At 47.3% G+C, this 18977-nt stretch overlaps 1 protein-coding gene across 2 annotated transcripts in view; it reads left to right on the top strand.

Moving 5' to 3' along the window:
* The first annotated feature begins 1402 nt into the window (after positions 1-1402).
* GAB2 (GRB2 associated binding protein 2) overlaps positions 1403-18977 on the top strand; it is a 193225-nt gene continuing 175650 nt past the window's right edge. Inside the window, exon 1 of one of the 2 annotated variants that reach the window (XM_037887670.2) lies at positions 1403-1838. In XM_037887670.2, the coding sequence (XP_037743598.1) occupies positions 1767-1838 (72 nt within the window). In that variant the 5' untranslated portion in view covers positions 1403-1766. The remainder of the gene's footprint in view (positions 1839-18977) is intronic. The other variant, XM_043528162.1, reaches the window with a different exon arrangement.

Genomic DNA, 18977 nt, shown 5'->3' with positions numbered 1-18977 from the left:
TGGATGCTGAGTGGGGAGAAGACCCCATTTTTAGATGCTTACATTTCACAGAAGAAGAAAAATTGAGAGCCTGAAAACATCTGTTTTTCTAGATTGCTAATAAATAGCATAGACTGCCTTGTAGGTGTTCTCCTTAAGGATTAATAGATGCAAAACACTGTAGCCTTTGTTAATATAGGAATTCACTTAGCTGGGAAATGGGTGTCATACCTCCCTGACGCAGGCATTGCAAGGTTTAATCACTGACTTTACAGCGATTGAAGATTCCTATATGAAAGGTGCTGTATAAGTGCCAAGTATTATTAGTATTTATTTCTATTACAGTCCCCAACTGAGCTCAGGGCCCTTTTGTGCAAGGTGCTGTACAAACATATGTTGAGAGACAGTCCCTATCCATAAAGATTAGAGGATGGAAAGGGAAACTGAGGCACTGAGCGGTGACATAATTTGCCTAAGCAGGTCTAAGGCAGAGCTAGGTTTAGAGCGCAGGGCTGCTCTGCTCTACCCACTAGATCACACTGCTGCTCTGTTACTAACTTGGCACTGCAGGTATGTAGGACCAAGAGACCCCAGCAGCAGAGAATCAGGATCAGAGCCATTTCCATCTTTTAGCTTCTCAGTCCATGCAACCGTCTTTATAACCATTTAAAAATTCAGAAAGGGGTGGGGGGGGGGGAGAGCAAATGAAGATTTAGGGCCCAATTCGGCTACCACTGAGGTGAAGGGGAGTTTCAATGGGAACAGGAACAGGCCCTTGAAGGTACAATATTTCCAGATGTGACAGGGCGTTGCTAATTTCAGGGAGGACATAATACACTGTAACATGACACCCAGCTAGCAGGCACCAGTAGCCGTCATATCCCCTTTCAATGGGCGCTGTGGCATTATTTAAAAAATCAATAATGTGACAGGTTATCGATCCCCTCCCCCGCTAATTGCAGGGAGGCCGTCGCAGGACTCCCAGAGTCCAGACTCTTTGCTTGGTCCCCCGGTTGTTTGCGATGGCTCCCTCATTTCTCTCCAGCTGTTGGGCACAAACCAACCTCGACCTATTGGGGGTGATAATTTAAGGGAATGCCCCCTCTCCTCCTGCTACAGGGCGTCTGCCTCTGAAGCAGCTGGTAGTGGGGTCCATGGGAGGCCAGGCTCCTGCATTAGGCAGAGGATCCAGTCAGTCACCTGCTGCGTCAGTTGTAATCTAGCACGCTGTTACTGTCGGACCGGGAATCCCTCTAACGCAGGGAGCCGGGTCAAAATCTCTGCGTGCCGGGGAGAGGGCGGGGGCCGCAACCCAGCCCCACCCGTGTCTGAGCATCCCCGCGCTGACCTTGCCTTGGAAGCTGAAGCTGCACCCCGGCCAGCCTGGTATCTTTGCAAACAGGCTGGCGGGGCGGGCGGGAGGCGTGGTGTATGGGGAGCAAGAGGCGGTTTCCTGCTTCCCAGCTCCGAACAGCTGGCGGGGTTTGAAAGGGTGCGTGCGGCAGCCCAGCGGAGCCAGCCCAGGCTGCGACCGAGGATCTCTGGAGAAGACGAGCAGCCCCTGGCGTGCAGGGAGCGAGGCTGGGGCGGAGGCGCCGGCTGCTGCCACCCGGGGCCAGGGCAGGCTCCCGCTGAGCCGCGCCCGACTCGCCCCGGCGCTCCAGGGGGCCCCGGCGGCGCTGCGCCCGGGGAGTTGCTCCGCGGAGGACCGGCTGGGCGCGTAGCGAGGCGGGAGCCGCCCGTGTGCATGCGGCCGGCGCCGCGGGGAGCCGGCGGGGCAGCCCGGGATGAGCGGCGGGGAAGTGGTGTGCGCCGGCTGGCTGCGCAAGTCGCCCCCGGAGAAGAAGTTGAGACGCTACGTGAGTAGCCCACGGTGCCCGGGAGGGGGGGGTGCCGGGCTGGGGGCGCCCTGGGGCAGGGCGCTCAGCCGGGAGCGGACCCAGGGGGGAGGGCTCGGATCCGGGGCGTCGCTGGCTCCGGGCACCGCGGTGACCCCCTAGGAGCTCCGGGCTTGGCAGCCGCGGGCGAGGCTCCTGGCGGGGTGCGGGGAGCCCGGGCCAGCCTGGGGCTCATCCTCGGCAGCGGGATGCTAAGCCCCGAGCAGGGCGGGGCCCCGCCCGAGCCCACCGCCCCGAGCGGGACCCCGGCCCTGGGCTGTCCGGCCGCCCGAGCACGGCCCAGCCCGGGGAGCGATGCTGGACGGGACGGAGTCGGTGCTGCTTAGCTGGACTGACCCGCGCAGCCCCCCCACCGCGGGCACCCGGCTCCTGGCTTCCCGGCAGGCGGGGAGCCTACCGCAGGGGTGGAGCGGAGCGCCCCGCGCCGCGTCCCCGCACCTGCCGCCCCGGGTGCGGGGCTGGCTCCTGGCTGCAAACGCCCATGCAGGCGGCAGGGACTTGATCTGCGGTGCGTGCTGCCGCCCGCGGGCTGGCGGGCGGTGGGGACCCTGGAGCCGCAGGGGCGGTGCGTGGGCGGTGGCGGCTAGACACGGACCAGGTGGAGGCCGGTCCTGGGACACATTTGCAGGGATCTGCGGGCGGCGGGGCGGGAGCGGGGGCCGGGGCCAGGAGGGTGACGCTGGGGCCCGCCTGTTGCGGTCTGTGACCCGTTCGTTCCGCAGCCTGCAAGCGGGGCCCCGGGGCTGCAGGAAGCCACGTGGACCGAGCCAGGAGCCCCGCTGAGACAAAGCCCAAGCCCAGGGCTCCAGGCCCAGGGCAGCGGCTGCTCAGCTGGTGTCAGCCGGGGAAGCGCCATTCAAGTCGACGGAGCCCTGCTCTGGCTTCATGCCCGCCGAGGATCGCGCCCGTCTTTTCTCGGAGGGATGGAGGCAGCAGGGGTGGGGATGTGAATGAGGCTCTGAGATCAGAGTGAGCTGGAGTGTCCATTTGGGGGCTACCGCTCCCCCTTCCCCAGCTGGGGCTGTGTCTCTGGGGAGTCCAGGACAAAGGAGGATTTAGAGCATCTGGGAACCGACCTCCTTGGGGGCACGGGGACCAATGGCCATATAATAAGCACTACAGATGTAGATCCTTGGCTCTTCCCACATCTTCTGCAGGCCAGGGGAGCCCCCACCCCCTACACACACTGCAGAGCACAGCTCCCTAGCTACAGACCCTCAGATGGGATCCTGGGACAGAGCCAAATTCTCTGCTGGTGTTACTCCATGGAAGTCAGTGGAATTACGCCAGCGGAGAACTTGGCCCACACCAAGTGCTGCAGATTATTATGTTGTCCACCAGGATGTCCTGACTGGTTAAAGAGACTCAAAACAGGGCCCGCCCCCAGTGAAGGTGCTTGGTGTTTCTGTGCCCTGCACAAGGAAACTATCCGAGCTCAGGACCAGATTCTCAAAGGCATTTAGGCACCTTAGTGTCTTTACACCTGCCAGAATGACTATATGCTCTGCAAGTGTGTGCTTCCAAGCGATGATCCTTCCAACCCAGTGGCTTTCAAGCATTACCAGAGACCCATCTCCAGTCCTCCACTGGAAACAAGGAGGACTGAAGGATGAGGGGGTTACATTTCCATCCTGTCTTCTAAGGGAGGCTGGGATTTATCCCTTGTTGAGGAAGCAGCCACAGGAAAGGAACACACCAGCCAAAGGAATAAAGGTTAGTTTAGATACTTCACAGTGAATGACTGAGTCCAGTTTAATTTTCTTCTAACACATGCTAGCTAACTTAGGTTAAAATAGCAGTGAAGGCAAGGCAGCTTGGGTTAGCAGCTCCAGTTAAAGCCAATAGGGCACCCTGGGGTTCAACTCAAGCTGCTAACCCTAGTTAAAAGCAGAGTTGCCATGTCTTCATTACTATTTTAACCCGAGTTAAGAACACACCTTTTTTGCAGTGTAGACATACCCTATCTCTTCATTACCGTTCACTCCAGTGTCCGCACAAAGAGCGGCATCCTTTAAACTCTCCCTTATCTTTCTTTTTAAGAACAGCTCTGAACACCTTTGCCCTGAAGTGCAGCGATATTATATCTTGGTAGAACTAGTTTTATTTCCTAAGCTCCCCCCCTTGTCATTAGTGTTAATTATTTAACATTCGCCAAAGGCTTTGAAGACATAAAGGGCTACCGAAGTGCTATCATTAGTCGTTGAGATCAAACAGTTCCTGTAAGTTGTAAAGAATCTGAACAGCAGCTATGCCGCATTCTGGACTTATTAAAATAAATCCCATTGCTTTGTGCTCTCCGTCTGAAGATGTCTCAGGACAGCACTCGTGTAACGGTGTGTCATCGCATGGCTCTGAAAAGTGGGTGTGTGAAGCTGCTATCGTCTGACTCGGCAGACCCACTCCCTGCATGAATTCAGAGTAAGATCTGCTGACTCTAGTGAAAAAATAAGTGTCCGCTGGCTTTTAACACTTCAGAGCCAGCACAGCTTTGGGAGAGCAAAGTGGACTCTAGTCTGCCTTGGGCTGCCATCAGCAAAACTATTCCCTAGCTTCTCATTGCTTTCACCTAGCAAACATAAAGGACCATGGGTGTCACTGGGGCTTACTTTGGGCTGCAGCCCCTTTAATTGCTTAAGCGTCATAGCAAAGATGTGAAAATAGGCAGACAGTATTAGTCCCATTTTACAGAAGGGGGAACTGAGGGAATGACTCAAAATTAGCCAAGCAGTGAATGGGTGCAGCTCCATAGATTTCATAGGTGCTGCATCTGCTTATGCTGGGGCTGAGATTAGATCTATTTGGGTTCCTGTACCGTGTCTGTCACTGCAGTATGTCAGGATCAACCAGAGACCGTGTGATTTGCCCAAAGCTACTAAACAAATCCAGTGCCCCCGATTCCCAGTCCCATTCTCTAACCACTAGGCTTGTTACTTTGGTCTTAATATATTTAAACAATTGGATTTTTTTAAAGAAGTCTAATGTAAAAGACTAAACTCTTAAAGCACAATGTATTTATTTAGGCTTTTGAGCAGCTGGACAGATTTATTTTGTGTACTGAGCAATAGAGACTGCCTTTAGGTTAATGGAGCAAAGCACCATCCTCCTACAAAAATAAATTGCCAACGCTGAGTCACCGGTACCTTTAACTCATCAAATGTCATTAACTGTCCAATGAAAGAGCACTCACTTAGCCCTTGTGCTCTGGAATTCCAGCAAGAGCCGAGTAAATCTTTTAAATGGTGTGCATGAGGGTGTGAAATGCTGGAGGCTAACCATAAAGATTTGTGCATATAAGGGCACCTTTCATCCAGCTAGATCCCACAGCACTTTGCAAACCCCATATGTTTTAGAAAACACCTTACCCTGCCTTGGAAATACAGCCACCTCTGGGGTGAAATGCCTAAGCTTTTAATAGTGCACAGCAATGCTACTCAATGTTTTCAAGGTAGGATGTGACGAAGGAAGCTATAAACAAATATCACTCAAGGGGATACCATGTACCTGGGACTGGAAGTTAGACGTGGATTCTAGTCCTGTCTCTTGCATTGGCTTGCCCAGTGTCATGCAGAGAGTCACTTTGGCCACAGTTGCCAAAAGTGGCCACTGTTTTGCCACTCTTGGGTGCCCATCTTGAAACGTTTGGGCCTGATTTTTCAGAAGTCCTGAGCACTCACGGCTCCCACTGAAATTCAGGCCCAGACCCTCAAAGGTATTTAGGTGCCTATCTCTCATTGAAATTCATGGGCATTAGGTGCTTCCATACCTTTGTGGGTCTGGGCCTCTCTGTTTCCAGACGAGTGCCCAAAAGTCAATGACTGGCTTGGAAAACATTGGCCTTAGCTTTTTTTTAATACCTCAGTTTTCCAACCCGGTGAAATGGTGGTGATAATGTTACCTGACAGGGGTCTGAAAGGGGTAGCCCAATCATGCATACTCAAGATCCTCACACGGAAGGCACTAGATCAGCACCAAGTATCGTTGTTTGTATAGGAGAGCGTCAGTGTGGTCAGGAATCTGAGGCTAACACCTGTATTCTTTGTACAATGTGCTGTGGGCTCTGTAATGAAAACAAGCAGTCAGGACCTCAGTTTTCCATCTCCTCAGGAAGACAATAGCCCCCGCAACAGAGGTCCTCCCACTGCATTGGCTTCTGTACTGAGTGAGAGGGAAGAGCGCCCCCTATTGAATTAGCTGCATCATTCCCTCTATTACTGCCATGACTTGCGCTCTGAAGTCAAATCCCAGGAGGACCTCTCTGACCATGAGTTGCCATTAGCTGGGATTTGGCTCATTCAGGATATGACTGTATTAACACAAGAAACTGCACCATAATGTTGTTTTATTTTTATAGTCCAACATGATTAGAAACCCCCTAGAAGTGCGTCCCTTCCATGGGTGTCTGGGTAGCCGTGTGTTGCTGAAGTGCAGTTAGGAGGCCCAGTGCTGTCTTGTGGAAAGTGGTGCCGAACAAAGATCCTGATCTTTCTAGAGTCTGTGGCCCTCTTGGTAAGGGGGCAGGTTCCAAACCTGGGGACCTATCCAAATTTCACCTTGTACACTTTCACAACCTCCCTCCAGATTCCTTGGGGTAATGATGATATGCCTCTTCACATCCTGCCCGACAGCATGGAGCGTTGATGCTGTGCATTGTCCAGAAGCTGCTGTCTCACTTGAGTGGCAGCTGCATTTCAGTAGTGGGGGATTTGATCCTTTGTGTGTTGTTTCTTTGTAAAGTGTTTTGAGAGCCCTTTGCACAAAAGGTGCTGTATGAATATAAAAATCAGGATCAGAAGTTACGGTTCCTGTCTCCCATCCTTTGTCTTGCCTATGTAGGCTATTAGCTTTTTTGGGAGGGACTGTGCCTTACTATGTATTTATACAGTGTTTAGCACAATGGGGACCTGATCTCAGCTGGGGTTGATATCCTAATGGTAAGAATCCTAACAATTTCAGGTCAGAGGGAGTGAAGATACAGTATGCAACTATAGAAGAATACTTAGCCACTCCTAAAGTTACTGTGTTGCTGTGTAATTCTGGGAGTAAACTATCTCTTATCCTCTAATCAAACCATTGTACTCCACCCTGTTTATCTTCATACTGCAGTGTTAATATCTGTGCTGGTTGGCTAAGCTGTCTATGTTTTAAACAAAAGTACGGGGCATGAGGCTCTCCTGTCACTGGTCTTGCATCAGTGTAGCTCAGTTCATTTCACTGGACTTGCACTGGTGTAAATGGGAGACGAATCAGACCTTCAGTATGTAAAATGTGTATCACAAGTCACTTCTGCACCAGGGGCACAGAATCGCACCAGATCTCCAGTAAGAAAAGGACCTGTTCTTCCCTCCTGATGCAAGCACATGAGATAAATGGGAGTGTAACGGGCTGGCAGGGTTTTCCTGAGTCACTGCAACCTGTTAGCAGAGGTTGATCCTGCTAGGAAAGGGTTAAGTGTTGACTCATTGAGGCAGCTGGCTCATCTATTTTCACCGGGATATAAGGGAGGTGGGAGTGGCTCCTTGAAGAGAAGATCTAGGGTGTGGGCTGAGCAGCACTGAGGTAAGAAACTGGGGAGCAGCCATGCCTGGGAAGAACACTTGAGCTGAACTTAATGTTAAAGAAGGCGGTGAGCTGTGACTCTGCAGTTTTGGACTATGTTTCAGAGTAGGGCTGGGGAAGGGACCTGCTTGCATAGAGCTATGCACTCGGGGAAAAACCTCCCCTGCCCCTAACTATGCAGCTCAACGCTAAGAAATGGGCATCTAGCAAAATATACATCATTTCCTGGCCTGGAGTCTTAATGGCTGCTCATGAAATTAGAGAGCATTAGAGGTTGTAGTCTGCATGGAGGGGAATACAGAGGCACCTGAGAGAGACCTTGGTGGATTCTTGCCAACATGTGACCTGACTGGTGGCCATTTAAGCACATGTATGAAGTCTTCAGGCCCCATGTAGGGCACCACAGACATTGTTGGCCAAATTCCTCGCTGGTGGAAGAGATTCCAACACCACTGGCGTTGCCTGAGAGTCTCCTATGTCAGCTGTGAATTTGCACTGCTATATCCAAATTGCCCCTTATGGACATATGGCTGGGATCAGAACTCTGATCCATCGTGGGCTTCCAGCAGCTGCCAGCACTTGATGTTCCAGAGGAAGGAGGAACATACCTTTATAATCCTGTGCTGCAGCTGGAAAAGCCCTATCAGGTCAGCAAACACAACTCCTCCACCAGCAGAGAAGTGTTCCTTATCGTGTCTGTGCCGCACCACACCGATGATGCAATGCTGTATGAAGATGTGATTCCCAAGCCGGCCAGACAATGTGAGGCCCTACAACTGGCTGTTCTGCTCCCTTCTTCTTCTACTTGTTGGTCATAAAAATACCGAGGCCTTTTTTTATAGCCAGCCATAATATTTGACTGGGGAGGACCTAGGGTTATAAAGTCTTATTTCGTTGCACTGGAATTTACATCTATAACTCCCCATCCTTGGAGACCAGGTGTTATATTGGCTGCATTTCCTGCACGATATGTAATTGCCTCATGCTTTGGCTTTCATAACGTTGCTTTAAAGAATTTTTCTCTCTCTATCAAGCCTGCATCATGACATCAGGACTGGCCCATGTCCCTGGCAAAGTCCACTGTGGACATAAAAGATTGATGATGGCAAAATATAAGTTGAACTTAAGAAAGACAAACAGCACTTAAGGAAAGTATAACAGGAAGCTGGATTAATTTTTCTTTGGAAGAGACCAGAAGTGATATTAAATGGCCTTTCACAAACAAATGGCACATGCAGTGTGTGATGTAATGCTGTTTACTGGACCAAAGCAGATATTAGTGTCTTAGATGGAGCAAATATTACAAATTATTTATTTGTATTACCGGCATTGGGGCGTGGAGGGGCTGTCAGGATTGGGGGTCCATAGTGCAAGGTGCTCTAGAAACACACAGTGACAGACAGTCCCTGCCCTGGAGAGCTTACAGTCTAATGGACAAAAGAGATAAAAGACAAAGGAAGCGTTACTACCCGTGAGATCAACTGACTTGGCCAAGATCACACAGGGTTGTCTGTGGCAGAGCAGGGAATTGAACTTGGATCTCCTGGGTGCCAGCAGTGTCTTAACACACAAGACCATCCTTCCTTTCTGAAGTCCTGCTGGTCATTTAAATTACCCTTTAATAAAAGTAACCAATACTACTTAGTCATTGCATCCGGAGAGCTCAAAGCATTTTATAAAGGTGGGTAAGCACCATTCTGCCCATTTTACAGAGAGGTGTGTGACTTTCTCAAGGACACACACTGCAGCTGTGGTGATATTGAGTCCTAACTTAAGCCAGGTGACACTTTTTTGGACCAAAAAAATTTTTGAGCAAAAAATTCAGATTTGTTGACACCAAAATGTTTCGCAAATTCATGTCGGTTTCACAAAATTGTTTCAGTTGGGGGGGGAGGGGGGAGATTTTCAAAATGTTTCATTTTGCTGCTTTTTTTTTTAGTTTGATACAAATTTTGTTTCAAAATTCTCTTTTTTAAAATGGTCAGAATTGGAAATGTTTCAATGGTGTCAAAATGAAACATTTCGTTTGACGAGAAATGATTTTTTTTATTTGTTGGAATTGCCAGAGAACTGTGCAAATAGCAGCTTTTTCAGCTGTAGTTCTTAGAAAGATGATGGAAAAATTGGAAAGAGTTCAGAGAAAGAACGTTCCTTATAGTGATCGAATCAAAGAGCTCAATCCATTTGGTTTAGCAAAGACAAGGTTAAAGGGTGACTTGATTACAGTTTCTAAGTACCTATATGGGGAACAAATATTTATTTGTGGGCTCTTCAGTATGAGCAGAGAAAGGTGTAACACAAGCCAGTGGCTGGAAGTTGAAGCTAGACAAATTTAGACTGGAAATAAGGCAAAAATGTTTACAAGTGCGAGTAATTAACCATTGGAACAATGGTTGTGATAGATTCTCCATCACTGACAAATTTTAAATCAATACTGGATGTCTTTCTTAAAAGATCTGCTCTAGGACTTATTTTGGGGAAGTTCTCCGGCCTCTGTTACACAGGAGGGCAGGCTAGATGTCACAATGGTCTCTTCTGGCCTTGGAATCTAAGAATCTAACTCCTAGGTCCCTGCTTTGTGTACTAGAAAACACTTCTACAATTACCCTGACACTCCTCCTCCTAACTGCACTTGCTACGATACTGGATACCCACACACTCCACCTCATCCCTCCTGCCCCCGCCATGGCATATACCCACTTTCCCCAAGAGGTCAGCTGAGAAGGGGTTAAAACAAGCATAAGAAACATACTAAGGAATATTACACAGCACTGGGCTTTGGCTTTGTAATGTTATGGGATTTTAATTGCTGTGTCGTGTGACACACCTTGAATATCACTTGGGGGAGAGGCGTCCTATAAATACAGTCTGTTATTATTTCCTCATGTGAAGCTGCAAACTAAGAGCCCATTCTGCAGCCTTTGCTGATCTCAGTAGTGTTTATAAATGAAGTCCTGTCAACCTGTAATCTTTTCTTGCCACCCATACCCACAGCTTTGTGTCCACCTGTCTGTCAGCTTTTTGCACAGTTACCTCTCAGTGGTGTATGTTCGTGGTCTCATTACCATGGGGTCTGAGCAACCTCATAAGCTTCAATGGATTTATCCTCCCAATACCCCTGTGACACAGGGCAGTGCTATTATCCCCTCTTTATAGCTGGGGGACTGAGGTGCAGAGAGGCTAAATGACCTACCAAAGATCACACAGGGAGTCTGTGGCAGAACAGGGAATGCAGCCCAGGTCCCCGCAAGTCTTATGCCGGTTCACATCTGTGTCGTCTTCTACATATTCCCACCACCACCACCAGGATGCATGTTGCCACCTCCCTGGGCTCATCTGCAAGGCTCTATCTATTCATATTTCAGGCCCTCTCAAAGACCCACTCCTACATGATACATACAGCGTATGCATGTAACTGGCTTGTATATAAACTGCCCCTTATGTTCCACTTCCCATAAGCTTTGTCTGTCTTCAGTTTATAAGCATCTCAGAGGAGGGACCATCGATGAATGTTCATGCCCTCCACATCATGGACACTATTGTAACCTTACTGTAGCACTGAGAGGCCCTAGCAGAGATCAGGGCCCCATTGTGCTAGGTGCTGTACAAATAGATAGTAAGAGACAGTCCCCGCCCCAAAGTGCTCACCTGAATAGACAAGGCAGGGGCTATGAGGGGAAATAGACACACAGACAGAGGCAGTGACCTTCATGCTCAAGATCACATCATAGGTCCATGACGGAACTGGAAATGATGCCCAGATCTCCTGACTAGCAGTCCTGTGCTCTATAAGCTAGACCACACTTCCCCATGCCTCTTATTAACTTAATAAAAATAGATTTATGAAAGAAACCCCCCCATTCTTCTTCCACTGCATATCAGTGTCTAAATAAATCAATAACCATTACAACAACTTTTTCCAGACGCCAAGCAATGCTTACAAGGTAGCAGAATTAAAACAGGCTGAGAGCATTTTTGAGGATTGGCTTTTACAGCCTCCCATCCCAGCCGATGACTTGTTAGCACTGGGAATCAGCTTCTTTCCAAAACGCCATCATGCCCATTCTGTTAATATTGCGCTGGGGCTTGATGCATTTATGCAAAAGCTTTTTGAGTCAGAGCCCTGAAAAGGTTGATGTAAAATGTTCCAGATCCCCTTATTTGCATGAAAGGGACATGCATGGTTGCTCTCTCTCATTTATTTTATTAAATCTGAGCAGGACTTTGTCTGGAGAGCATAATAAATAACACTGATCATCTTGCTACAAAATGAAATTAGATCCCAATTGTCGTTATAGCTGTAAAAAGTAGCCAGTTTGCCACTGGGCAGAAGCATGGAAAGCCAGATCGAAGTGGTCATTGGTGTAATGGTCCCTTTCTTACCTTCCTCTTATTAAGTGGGTAGGTATAGCGGGAGGAATAGCTCTTTAAAACTGATGAATGATAATAATTTAAGGCCAAGAAGGACCATTAGATCATCCAGTCTGACTCCTGCATGACACAGGCCATAGATCATAGTATTAATTTGTACAGGGGCAGCACCAAATTAAGAGAGGGCCTGCCCCAGAGATCTTACAATCTTTCTCTTGTCAAAGACTCTCTCCAAAGCAAGCAGATATATGTTACCTTTCAGCTGCATTTTCAGAGGCTGAGTGGAAAAGACATGCCCTTTTAGCAGGTACTGTGTAAATGCACATCTTGCTGTCTAGGTTGGACAAGGATGCCGTGGGTAGCAATCCAGGGGGGATTTTGTTTCTGGAGCTGCCCTTTTTTATATTTATTATCTCCCTTCTTCAGGGTATTCAGCTGGTGTAATGGTCACTGGAGAACCTGGGAGCATCAGGGAATCTTTGTATCAGTCTGGTGGTTCTTTGCTTTTATTACACTAGTGCCTAGAAATGAATTTCTCTGTCCATAATGTGGAATTTCTCACCCAGAATTACTCCCATCTAAGGCCCAGGATGGGAAGATTTGGGCCAGTGATCGGTTTCCTACAAATAAAATTGCCATGGCTTTAAAGTCCAGTAATGCAGAGCCAATATTTAAACAATAGCTGCCTAAATTAAGGCTACAGGCCAAACCTTTCAGAAGTGTCTAGTGATTCTTTGGAAAAAGACACTCTCTGAAACTGAGGCCCCTTTAAGGTGCCTCCACTTGGCTCCCTGAAAGATCAAGTCAGCCATTATTTAGACTGTCGGATTGTTAGGGCAGGGACTGCCTACATCTCTGTGCTTTTCAGTGCCCAGACGACAGAGCCCTGTTCTTGGTTGATCTTCAGGCCCAACGGTAATAAACATGATTCATCATCATCAGTCACTTTTGAAAATTTTGTCCTAAGTGCTTATTGAGCCACCTGTTTTTTCCAAATTGCTGAAAACTTCACAGTTCCCACTCAACGGGAAATATGCCCGATTGGGAAGGGAAGATTCCCTGCAGTTGTGGACTGTTCCCAGTTGTGACGTCACCATTCCTGGATAACGGGTGCCTCCCAAATTCATGCTGATCAGCCCTTTCTACCACGTGACTCCATCAGCTCTCCCATGTGTCTGTGGATACATAAACCTCCCCCACTGGTTGCACACTCCATGTTTAGGAACGATATCTAGCACATCGTGGGGCATACATGCTCACTGCCAATGGAAAATAGATTAAGTGCCTTCATTCTGTCAATATCGCTTACAGCTTGCAGCTCTCTGGCATTTTTCAGCTGTCTAGTATGGTCCATAAATAACTCTATCCATACAGGAAGCCTATAGGAATATATCATTTGTTTTGATTTAAGAAGAATCAATGTTTTGCGGGCTGGGTGTCCTTTTTTTCTTCCATGTTCCTTGCATACTGTTCACTGCACATAATGTCAGATCTGAGATTCCAGTGGGAAGAACGTGCGACCACATTGAATAGACCTGTCCATTTTTTAACAGGTCAGGGATCGGAGCCATGATGTCAGGATATAGAGAAGTGAAGCTGGAAGCTGAAATTAGTCACCACCTCCAGTGCAGCATTATAGTATCCATAGCTATCAGCACACATGCAGACGCTGGGTGCACTCTGACTGTGGCAGGGTTGACATCTGTAGAACCCTTATGAGCCGGGGGGCGGGGAACAAACACAAACAGTGAAATACAAGGGCTGACTTTGAAAACAGGTATATGTGGCTGCATTGTAGACTTTGAAACCAACTGGCATTGCCTCGCTGTGAAAGACAACCTGCTTACAGCTCAAATGTGTGTGGTGTGGTGGTATTCAGGGCCTGATCTAAAGCCCATCGAAGTCAATGGAAAGGCTTACATTGATTCCAATGGTCTGGGGCTTATTTGTGTAGCACAGACAGTATGCACAGCTGTACTTACAGACCATGTTGTTGGAAGAAAAGCTCCTTGCCATCAGTGTGGTATGTGGGGGTGGACCCTTAACACAGTTTTTTGGAGAAGGGCGACAAGAATGATTAGGAGCGTGCAAAAACTTTCTTGGGAAGAGAGATTGAAAGGATTGGGAAGACCCTGCAGCAGCAGTGGGATTTGAAGATGGACCTGAATGTAGAGGAAGGTTGTTTGCAACTGCAGCTGCAATCTCATTCTGTTCTTTGGTATATAAAAAGAGACTTCATGATGTGACTTCTATTGCATATGTATCTATTTATCTTATTAAAAAAACCAAATCTGTTTCACGCATGATGACTCTAACAAAACATGATTAATCTATTGTTAGTTGTGAATATGACCTAGCATGAGCAATGAACTTATTCCTAAAAATAAACATTTCTCTACAGTGTTTTGAGGACCTGCAACACTATTGTAAATACAAGAAGCTAGTATTGGCATGTAAACCACTGCCCTCTACTGGACAGAAACAGAACTGCTCAGGTGTGGGTCGTAGCCTCTGTACTGCTAGTGAGTTTCCTTTTAGTGAAGTGATCTGGTTGTGTGCTGTTAGATCAGGAAAAGCTGGGTTTGATCCCTGTTGCTGCCATGGAGTTCTGAGTGGCTGCTATGCAGTGGCAACCATAATAGTCTACGTGGCTGCTGACCTGCTGCCATATTTTGAAGTCTGGACTTGTGGAAACTAGAACCCAGCTAGTAGTTAGATGATGTGATGTCCTGTGCCACAGTCAGACAGGAGAGGTGAGGGAGGCAGGATGAAAACACTTCTAAAAACGGAATGTTATAAATAGGATGTTTATGGGGCCACTTGGAATGTCATATAGTTCATGGCTAACTTGTGAAGATATATGGAATATTTTCACTGAGCCCACATGACATCCTTCCTTCCTTCCTTCCTTCCTTCTTTCCTCGGAGTAGATTTCAGTCGTGCTTCATCCATAGCCCTTTTTAAACTCACATTAGTTAAGAAAGCTAACTTGGGACCATTCCTGTGAGGTGATGAGCGCCCCCAACTCCTAATGGGATTTGGCTGATCCCTAGAGATTTAGCCCTTGTAATAAAAAACTGTAAAGTCTTCTCCTTGCGTATCTGTGTGTCTCCAAAACTCCCACTAACTGTAGGATCAGGCTCTCCTGGATGCCTATGGTTGCCAACCCCCCAGGATTGTCCTGGAGTCTTCAGGAATTAAAAATTAATCTTTATAATTAAAGATAATGTCATGTGATGAAACCTCCAGGAATTCCTCCAGCCAAAGTTGGCAACCCTAGCTGAGGCTGAGAGAGAGAAGCAGGTTTGACACATCTCATGTTCAAGTGCTAGGAGCGTATAAACTTCCCATCTCCTCCTTGGTGTTCCACCTCCAACTCAGACAGGCCACCAGAGTTTAAACCCCCTTTACTCACACAAACAATACTAGAAGTATGGCTGGTCAAAATTTTTCTGTCAAAACTGTTTGTCTACAGAAAATTGGGTTTTTGGCTAAATGAGATTTTTTTTACAGAAAGTGTCTGTTTTCACAGAAAGAAAAGGAGGACTTGTGGCACGTTAGAGACTAACCAATTTATTTGAGCATAAGCTTTCGTGAGCTACAGCTCACTTCATCCGATGCATACTGTGGAAACTGCAGAAGACATTATATACACAGAGACCATGAAACAATACCTCCTCCCACCCCACTCTCCTGCTGGTAATAGCTTATCTAAAGTGATCACTCTCCTTACAATGTGTATGATAATCAAGTTGGGCCATTTCCAGCACAAATCCAGGTTTTCTCACCCTCCGCCCCACCACACACGGTGAGAAAACCTGGATTCGTGCTGGAAATGGCCCAACTTGATTATCATACACATTGTAAGGAGAGTGATCACTTTAGATAAGCTATTACCAGCAGGAGAGTGGGGTGGGAGGAGGTATTGTTTCATGGTCTCTGTGTATATATAATGTCTTCTGCAGTTTCCACAGTATGCATCCGATGAAGTGAGCTGTAGCTCACGAAAGCTTATGCTCAAATAAATTGGTTAGTCTCTAAGGTGCCACAAGTCCTCCTTTTCTTTTTGCGAATACAGACTAACACAGCTGTTACTCTGAAACCTGTCTCATGGGAGTCGTAGTTTGGAGGCCTCATGCCCCCACTCTCTAGGGTCTGGGTTCCCAGACATACTACTGCTCCCATGATGCACTTTGGTGGCTCAACAAGAAGGGAGGGAGTGTTATACCAATAAAATAAAAACCAGCAGGATCTTATTAAAGGGGAAAAGGCAAAATGCCACATTTATTGTGAATACAGAAAGAATCATAGTAAGCAGTTAAGTTTCAGAGTAGCAGCCGTGTTAGTCTGTATTCGCAAAGAGAAAAGGAGGACTTGTGGCACCTTAGAGACTAGCAAATTTATTTGAGCATAAGCTTTCGTGAGCTACAGCTCACTTCATCGGATGCTGTAGCTCACGAAAGCTTATGCTCAAATAAATTTGTTAGTCTCTAAGGTGCCATAAGTACTCCTGTTCTCTCAGTAAGCAGTTAGTTATAGCTATAACATTCCATTCAATTTCATATTTATTCACACATTCATTCATACAAACACACACACACACACAGGTTCTGCAAGGTCGTTATCATAGTTACCAGCCTTAGAGTTGCTCGTGCCAAGCCACTGGCCAGGTGGCCTGGACACGAGGAGGGAGCAGGGCCTTGTCAGATGCTCATCTGACGCTCCTGGAAGTTGGTTTGCAGAATCAGACCCCAAAGTTCTCACTTTCTAGAGTCCATTTTTATAGGAATTTATTCCTATGCCAGTCTCTGGGAATTGCTTCATCATGCTGTTGCTGAATCAATCAGCAGATGGCACATTCCTGACGGCTCCGTGCTGCTAGATGTTATCTTGTTCTTTGGTTCTCCCATTCTTGAGGCTGTTGGGTAGATTCCAGTCTGCCCTCTGGGGGTCCTCTGGTTGTTTCCACTTGACGCCTTCTTCAGCTGATCCACACTGGATTCTTAGGCTGGCACCTCCCTAATCATTCATTTATTATCCACACCAAGCATCCATCCACATACATCCTCTATCTCTATTTTAATCACAATTGTTAACAAAGCGAGATAAATACAACAAAAGGGCGGGGAGTCTCTGGGTGTTGTTTCTGTTATTACAAAGTACTGCTTTGAGTCCTCTGTGTGTGAGTAGTTGTTGTTACAAAATATTGCTTTGAGAACAGACTCTGTCTTAGGATGTACTAACACAATTAGCAGCCAAAAGCCAAGAGACCTCCCTCTTAATGAGTAATACCCTGGAATTTAAACTATGGGGAATCAAACTCATTTGTGATTTTAATACAGAACTTTTTTAATATGATCCAACAGGAGGAAGAAGTAGTCCAGCCAGGTAGTCTACCCCACAAAAGACAATAAGGGGGATGAGTCACTCAAACTACAAATCCCATGAGGCACCATGGCAGCATTTCTGAATTTAAATGTTCAGGTTTCAGACAGAAATTTTTTTGGGAGGGGCATTATTTATTTATTTTTCACTGAAAAGCTGAAATTTTCTGTGAGGGCGTGGGATGGGGGAAGGAAATTCATTCTCTGACCAGCTCTAACCACGGAATCTTTAATGGCCACATGTGGCCAGGATGTCAGTTTTGCCCAAAAGACATCTGAGAGGTCCTTAGCATGCCAGGACGTTGGTCCAATACTGTCTCAAAAGAAAGAGCACTATCTGTTGGATTACTAATACTGCAGGACCCTTTGTAAAGTACCTCCCTGGAGGTCTGCCACGCAAGTAATCAGCAGCCACGTTGATGAATTGAGAAACTCCCAGCCAAGGATGGGGGTGGCAGGGTTGCAGCCATCAGCGCTGCTGGTACCATAAACTTGTTACCAAAGACCTGATTTTCATTTTGCGTCGTATCTAGACTGGCCCATTCTGTGCTAGCTCACGAGGTTAACAGTAAAGTGCCCATTTAGGTTGACTGAGCAACGGTTCGGCCCTCTTGCAGAAACTTTCCTGGAAAGGGAAACCTACGTGCAACAGGCTTATGACTTTCTACTTTACATTATGCCTCTCCAACAGCATTGACTCTTGATTCCAAACCTTCATTGTTTTGACTGGATTCTGCCTTTGGTCAGAATGCAGGGATGGGGCCAAAAGACAGAGGAGGGGCGCTTTGTGTGTGTGTGTTTTTTGTTTTTTTTTTCCCCTCCTCCACTCCCCTCCCCAAGAGGTGTGTGTGTATTTATATAACAAAACACTAAATAAAATAACTGATTACCCTCCCTCTGAGCAGGGCGCATTGATCACCCTCCAGAGCTTTGCCAGCCTGACCTACGTTACTGACCCTTTATGTCAGACGTTTGCCTCTTACCCTCTAATCCACCCTGTGTGTGTCTGGGAGAGCATGCACATGGGAATGGGAAAACCAAGGCCCAAAAGCCAGCATGTTTCTAACCCCTGTTTCCCAGTGCAGTTAGTTGGCTCCCCAGGCCGTTCTCATAAAAGGTTGCCCCATTGCCCAGTAACGCTGTCTTTCATCCTCCGCAAGTATTTAATTAGCAAAGAGAAATAAAGCTCCTGATTGGGACGCCCTGATCAGGCTTGATTCCAAAATCTACCAGAGAATAACTATCCTGACTTGGCAGCTAGAAATTAGGCATTTCTCCCCTTGCTATACCCCTCCTTTCTCTCTTCCCCCTCACACTCATCTACAGGAAAGTGACTCCTCGCACATGTGGCAAGATTGTTTCCTTTGCATGCAGACTACTACGCAGGGCAAGCACTTGTTCAGCACTTAAGTAATAATGCTAATGCTAAGAAGATCCTAATGCTCTCCCTTTACACTTTGACATGCATCTGATGAAATGAGATTTAGCCCACAAAAGCTTATGCTCAAATAAATTTGTTAGTCACTAAGGTGCCACAGGTACTCCTCGTTCTTCCCTTTACGCTGTTGTCTTTTCTTTCCCTCCCCTTGCAGTGTGATTCTGAGTTTCCATCCTTGTATGAAATAACTCTATTTAATGTGTGCACCTAGCCACTATTTAATCCTGATGCATTTTTCTCTCCCTAGCCATTTACCATAACACAAAGGCTTTCCTATTCAGAGTCAATGATCTCAGCTTCCCAACCCCAAACTCTACCCCTATTATTTCCTGTCAGCCTTTCTCTGATAAT

This window comes from Chelonia mydas, chromosome 1, assembly GCF_015237465.2.
Source record: "Chelonia mydas isolate rCheMyd1 chromosome 1, rCheMyd1.pri.v2, whole genome shotgun sequence".
Classification (NCBI taxonomy): Eukaryota; Metazoa; Chordata; order Testudines; family Cheloniidae; genus Chelonia; species Chelonia mydas.
Note: the sequence above shows the minus strand (reverse complement) of the source record. Positions and strands in the feature narration are given on the sequence as shown.